Source organism: Vicia villosa, unplaced genomic scaffold, assembly GCF_029867415.1.
Source record: "Vicia villosa cultivar HV-30 ecotype Madison, WI unplaced genomic scaffold, Vvil1.0 ctg.000422F_1_1, whole genome shotgun sequence".
Lineage (NCBI taxonomy): Eukaryota > Viridiplantae > Streptophyta > Magnoliopsida > Fabales > Fabaceae > Vicia > Vicia villosa.
The window spans coordinates 185,286-192,743 of NW_026705199.1; the positions used below are offsets into that span (position 1 = coordinate 185,286).

General features: G+C 22.5%; 1 protein-coding gene across 1 annotated transcript; it reads right to left on the reverse strand.

Moving 5' to 3' along the window:
* Positions 1–2,171: 2,171 nt before the first annotated feature.
* Positions 2,172–2,720, reverse strand: LOC131628089 (protein neprosin-like). The gene is made up of 2 exons (XM_058898946.1): positions 2,639–2,720; positions 2,172–2,555 (listed from the first exon to the last, which is right to left on the reverse strand). The coding sequence occupies exons 1-2, from the start codon at positions 2,705–2,707 to the stop codon at positions 2,175–2,177; spliced, it is 450 nt and encodes a 149-aa protein (XP_058754929.1). The 5' UTR covers positions 2,708–2,720; the 3' UTR covers positions 2,172–2,174.
* Between the last annotated feature and the right edge of the window lie 4,738 nt (positions 2,721–7,458).

Consider the following 7,458-nt stretch of genomic DNA (forward strand, 5'->3'; position numbering starts at 1 on the left):
TTTATTTGTTAAAAACTATAAAATAAATGATTTAACCCTCCGGTTTCTTTGATAACCTGATGGATAAAATAGTTAGATTTTAATATAAAACATGCGTTGAACATGTTTCACCCTAATGTTATCTTATTTTTATCCCCACCATCGAATGCATCACTTTTTTAGGATGGATTTGCAAAACTAAAAAAAATGTACTTCTACCTTGAACAATATATTTTTCCAACTTTTGCAGTCCATCTCAAACGATGGTGTTGTTGTTGAAGATTTTGAACAACTATGATTTATTCCTAAAAATCTTTACTTATGAACAACTATGATTTGTTCAAGGTTTGTTCTAGTTTTGAGTAAAGATTTTCCCAGTATTTGATCTTGCTCAGAATATCAAGGAATTGAAGATCTAACATATGATCTTCATCTTTCACCCTAATGTTATCTTATTTGTATCTGCCTCACCATCGAATGCATCACTTTTTTAAGATGGATTTGCAAAACTAAAAAAAATGTACATCTACCTTGAACAATATATTTTTCCAACTTTTGCAGTCCATCTCAAACGATGGTGTTGTTGTTGAAGATTTTGAACAACTATGATTTATTCCTAAAATTCTTTACTTATGAACGACTATGATTTGTTCAAGGTTTGTTCTAGTTTTTAGTAAAGATTTACCCAGTATTTGATCTTGCTCAGAATATCAAGGAATTGAAGATCTAACTTATGATCTTCATGGACAGTTAATGTAATATTCTAGGTAAACACTAACAAATTTTATTAAAAAATATAATATTATGGTAAACACTATAATAAGATTTATTAAAAAAAACTAAGGACTCATCGGTTTTTATAATAACCCGAGATAAAAAAAATACGCTAATTTTTGTAAATAATAAAAGTGCAGAAAATGGCGTTCGAACCCATGTGATAATAAATCTTTACCTAGGTGTTTTAATCACCGAGATAATAAGACTTTACTTTTTATGACGACCTTATTTACCTTGTTTCTATTGCCAAAGTAAACACATTTCGCGTCCGACGTTAGAAGTGTTATTTGTAGTTGTGTGCTCTCTCTTCTCCACCCTTTGCATCTAAAAATCTGAATTGGGTCAAGTGAGAAAATGAGGTGCATAGGCCAAACAAATTCTTATCCTATTTAAGGAGTGAAAGTACCATAACACCCCACTTTACCAAGTAAGCTGAATACTAAGAGAATGACAAAATATTGGTACATCCAACACATGTAATTATCTTACTAACCACCTATTAGATGATAATTACCGATATTAGAAAATTGGAGTATTACAAAAACCTATGAGGCCTTATTTTCTAGAATAGATAAATTGTATTTAATACATCAACATTTATATATTCGAATTAAATCTTAGTGAAAAGTGTTTTGAACAAATATTACAATTCTTACTCATTGTGTTTTTTACTCAAATGTTGATAAAAGTCAAAGAGTTTCATATATATATATATATATATATATATATATATATATATATATATATATATATATATATATATATATATATATATATATATATATATATATATATATATATATATATATATATATATATATATATATATATATTAAGATTCGGCAGTTTAAGTTTTATAAAATTTAATTAGAATTTATGTGATTTTAATAATTTTTATGTTGTACCTATTAAATTTTAAAATTATTTTTTTAATATAAATGAAGTTATAACTTTTAAGAAATGATTAAAATAATAAATGTACTCCCTCCGTTGTTTATTATAACCAAAATTTGACTTTTTAAATTCATTGAATAACTGCATTTGGTTTATACATAGATCAAATATATTAATTTTTTAATTTTTGGGTGCACGTACTATTTGATCATTATGAAGTTATCGTCTAACGTATGAATCTTTCGTGAATATTCACATATTTGATGCACTTCCTATTGTAATAATACTCTTAAGATGGTACAATTCATTCATCCAAGCTTTCAAGTTTTATAAAGTTTATATACCTCATTTAAGATGATAGAACTCACCAAAGTACGATTTCAAGAATTATAAAGCTTATAGACCATTATAATAAGAAAACTTATATTGTTGGAGAGCAATATAAGACACAAGAGAGAAATCATTAACTTTATTCATTATATTGTTATAATTATATTGAATAACTTTATTTTGCAATACAATAATTAACACGACTTTCCACCTGGCCCACCATATAGAAAAGCTTGATGAACATAGCTTCCTTCATCACCATGGTATAACAAGTCATAACAATTTAAATTAGAGCCTTTATTTATCTTCATATTTTTAGGTTGTGTGTCAATATCATTATATTCTGAATCAATAATTTCAATATTTTCCATAAAACCTGAGTTTATGTATTTTTCTTGTGGCAATCTTCCACTGCCCATTGGAGGGCTAACCATTCCAGGTGGAGTATAAGTTTCCCCGCCATATCTAACGATAGACGCTCCTGTACTTAAGTAAGGGAATATTTCTTTCGGCCAATATCCAAAACAATCTATACTATAGTGTAGACATAACCACCAATGACCCGTTGATTTATCCTACAAATATTTAAGAAATAAAAAGTTAATAAAATATACATTATGATATATGTGTAGAAATATGTTTTTCAATTGAAAATTACCTGTTTGATTGTGATAACAATACCCTCTTTTTTAAATGATCCAATGATAGAAACAGATGATGGGACCATTCCAAGATGAAAATGATTATTTACTTGCACGAAACCCGGACAATTAGTATTGTAACATTGAGATCCACCTGCCTGCATGTTTGTATTAAATTGAGAAAACAATATTAAAAATATTTTTGTCGAATATTTTATTATTCTGATTATTAAGAATTTTAAAAAATTATAAAGAATATTAAATTTATATTAATACCGTCCAACGTGTTGTTAAGTGAAGTAGACTATCTCCATACAAGTGTGGTATAACCTTGTATATTAAAAAATTGATACAAATAGTACATTAGAAAATTGTTTATTAACTCATAAAAAAAACATGAATAGACGTTTGAAATTAAAATAAACTTTCTTTTTGAAAATAACTTACCGCGGTGCCAAAAAATATGCTATTTAGATTAGATGGTGGACCACTCTCCACCCAAATTCCAGACAAACTACATTGATTTCCTTCAAGTTGTAAATTATATGCACCAATGACTACATGTGCCCCATGAAATGTCATAGTTTGAGTTGTATCAAGGGTAATCAACTAGAAAATAATAACAATATAATATTTAGATTATAAAATACTTCAATATAAAATTTTAAATTTATAAATATTCTTATTACAATTTTTATTAATATTATTTTTCAACGATAGATATTAAATGTATATGTTATTGTTACACACAAGAAATACAAAAATATTTGTTATTTGTTAAGTGTGAGTTTTGTAAACTTTACATGGTTGTTAAAATATTTGTTATTATAACTATATCTATCCAGCAGAGATAGCACAACTGGGAGAGTGTTGCGCTAAAGATTTTAAAATCGCCATAGTTGTTATAAAATACAAATTTGAGCATTGATTTTAAATCGTACTGTTATTATTAAAAATTCTCAATTCTCATAACAATTAAAGTTTTCATTTAATATATATATATATATATATATATATATATATATATATATATATATATATATATATATATATATTCATTTTCTGTGTTAAAAAAATTACATCTTTCTTTTTAAACATAAATAATAATTAGGCAGTTCTCAAATACAAAATATTGTGGTGTAGGCGCTATAACATCAACTTATTTTTCAAATTTTTTATTTTCATTACAAAATATAATTTCAGTTGTAAAAAATTATTTTTAGTTTGTATTGATATTGAATTCAATATAAATATATCATGATAGTTTAAATTTATTATATAATCTATAATCTTACATTACATGAGATGATTAAGATAGTCCACTTACATGATAATCAGAGGAATTTGACTGAAAACCTTCAATTTGATGTCTTTTTGTTTTCTTGTAAAAAGGAACTTTTTCTATTGGACATTCTTTAATGATATTACCATCATAAGATGATTTTTTTGGCACAATGTTTCTTGTAAAAGTTGGATAAAGCTTTGGCAATGAAATGAAAACAAATCAAAGATTTATATTCCAAATTCTGAATAATAAAATATAGGGTTTTTCTAACCTATGCACCATTGTATAGGATAATGGCAATTAATATATTATTTCTTTTCATATAAATTATCATATTAATTATTTTTCTTTTGAAAAGTAATCTTCTATATTTTCTCTCTCCTATCCAATTAATGGATCAACATAAATAATAATATATATGGTAATTTATATTTAAAAAAGTGGTTTATTAATTGTCTCTTATCCTATGCAAGGTTGCATAGGTTAGAAAAACCCTAAAATATATGATAAATCAAGTAATCTAACTAAGTCTATAAGGATTTAAACTATTTATACCTGAATTTTGTGATTTTTTAATAAATGATGACTTAGAGAAGGTTGCTTGTAGATATCAATACAATCAAAATCAGGGTCCACGTGATGCTGGATTTGATTACGAAAATTACAATCAAGTAAAACATATATAAAACAAATTATAACAAAGAAAAATAAATAACAAACAATACCGTCATGTTATCTGATGTTACAAAATAATGTGTTTTATTTAGTACAGATTGAGTTCTTGCATCAACAATGCCACATGCTATGCAAAAGCTAAGAACTAGAACCATAAATAATGTCATAATTTTATAGATTTCAATGTTAAGTGATTTTTATATAATACTTGTTCAACTAATTATATGTATTTATACTAATAAAAACACATTCTTTCCATATAAATTTGAACCATATAACTTTGAATTTAAAAATTTAAATAAAATTAAATTTAAATAAATGATTAAAATTTTAAAAAATAAGAACAATGAATGATGATCATTAAATTTTGATTTATTGATTTTTAATGGTCTGAATTGGTTTCTTTTTCTATGATCTTTAATATTTATTTTAAATCAACATAGATAGAGAAATCAATCAAGTTCATTGAAATCAACAAATCAAAATTCAATGGTTGTGATTCATTGAAATCAACAAATCGAAATTTAATGGTTGTGATTCATTGTTCTCATTGCTCATAATAACCAAGTGTTTTCACTTGAGTCGTCCCCATATATATATATATATATATATATATATATATATATATATATATATATATATATATATATATATATATATATATATATATATATATATATATATATATATATATAATACATCAATGAATTAATGAATATAAAATTTAAAATTTTCTTAAAATAAAAAATGGAGGAAATATATCAACTTTATATATTTCTTTTTGACTCGATGTTTGTTTCATTGTAAAATAAGAAACTACAAATAATAATAGTGATCCTAATAAAAATAATAAATATTATTATTTTTATTATTAAATTATATATATAATAATAATTATTAGCATTATTATTATTATTCTTATAAATAATTGAATTTAAAGGAATAAATTTATTAAATATCTTAAATTTACAAATCTTTAATCTAAGAAAATATTAATAATCATTAATTTTTTAATAATTTGTAAATCAATTTAGATTTAAATTGTACATGATAGTCCATTCTAAAGAAATCCATCCAAGCTATATCCTACGTGGCCACATCTTCTAGAAAAGAGAAACTATAATTATTATATCAACATTTATATATACGAGTTAAATTTAAGAGTAAAATGTTTTGAACAAATATTATAAATCTCATTCATTGTATTCTTTAATAGTCAATTAGTTTAATACTTCCTCCGTTTTTTATTATAACTCGTTTTAGACTTTTCACACCGATTAAGAAAAATAATAATTGTTGTATGAAAATGAAAAATTATGAAGGTTTTTATAAAATTGTCCTTCATTAATGACATGTGGAAGATAAATTTATATAATTGAAAGAAGAGAGAATAATAAATATTTAAGAATATAATAGGAAAAATAGCATTAATTATTCATTGAAATTGTAAAACAACATATATTTAAATACAATTTTTTTTCTCAAAACGACTTATAATAAAAAATGAAGAGAGTATTCTTTTAGGTTCAGCATCTTTAAGTCTTCGGAAATTTATTTACAATTCATTTGACAAACATTGGTTTTAATAAATTTTTATAATGTACTTATTAAAATTTAAAATTATATAGGTAATGTCATTAAAATTATAACTTTTTAAAAATGATCAAAATAATAAATGCCCTACATCCATAACTTATCTCAATTCAGTGTTTGCTGACACAACACGATAGGATAAGTTAATCCTGAAACTTATTATATTATGCCTCACTAGTTCAAATTGCTATTCTGAATATGAGCTGGGTTAGAATCCGACAGGATAGGATAAGAAAATGATCTACTGATTTATCCCTATAAAATAGAATTTAAAATAAAAAATTAAATATGAGAAAATATAAATAAAATATAATTTGATATTATATTAAAAATATTAATAAATAATTTTAAAAAAATATTTATGAATGTCATCTGAATGATTTTTTAACTTAATAAAATAAAAAAAATTAGAATTTTTAAAAATAAAATAATTATTAAAATTTTAATATATGAATACTACTTTTATTTTTATCAAATTAAATATATGTTCTTGCAAGGGTAATTATATCATTTATATATATATATATATATATATATATATATATATATATATATATATATATATATATATATATATATATTATATATATATATATATATATATATATATATATATATATATATATATATATATATATATATAGATACTTTTATTATGTTTATCTAATACTTACTAGAATTCATGATTTTTTAAAGAAAATTTAAAATTCTTTACTCAATAGTGTTAATGAGTTTTTTTTATTATAGAAAATTATAATTTTTATTACCAATTTATAAATTTTAAAATATTTACAAAATAATTTTGACAAAATAGAATTGTTTTACAAGGGTATATATATATATATATATATATATATATATATATATATATATATATATATATATATATATATATATATATATATATATATATATATATAACATGGTAGGATAAGTCTTCTCCTGTATGTATCATATCCTATCTTTATGCTTGATATCCTGTCATGTCTCTATCATATCCTGCGCACTAAACGGGCCCTTAGGTTTATGGAATAGTATTTTACAATCTTGTGATTCTAATACAAATGAAATTATAATTTTTTTTTAAAAATAACTATTTAAATATATTAAATAATTAATGTATTTGGTTAATATATAGATTAGATACATCAATAAGTAATTAATAAATTCAAATTTAAAATTTGCTTAAACTAAAAAAAGGAAGAAAGTATATCAACTTTACAATTTTTTTGTTGACTCAAAATTTGTTTCATTGTGAAATAATTAAAAAATATCTTGAATTCC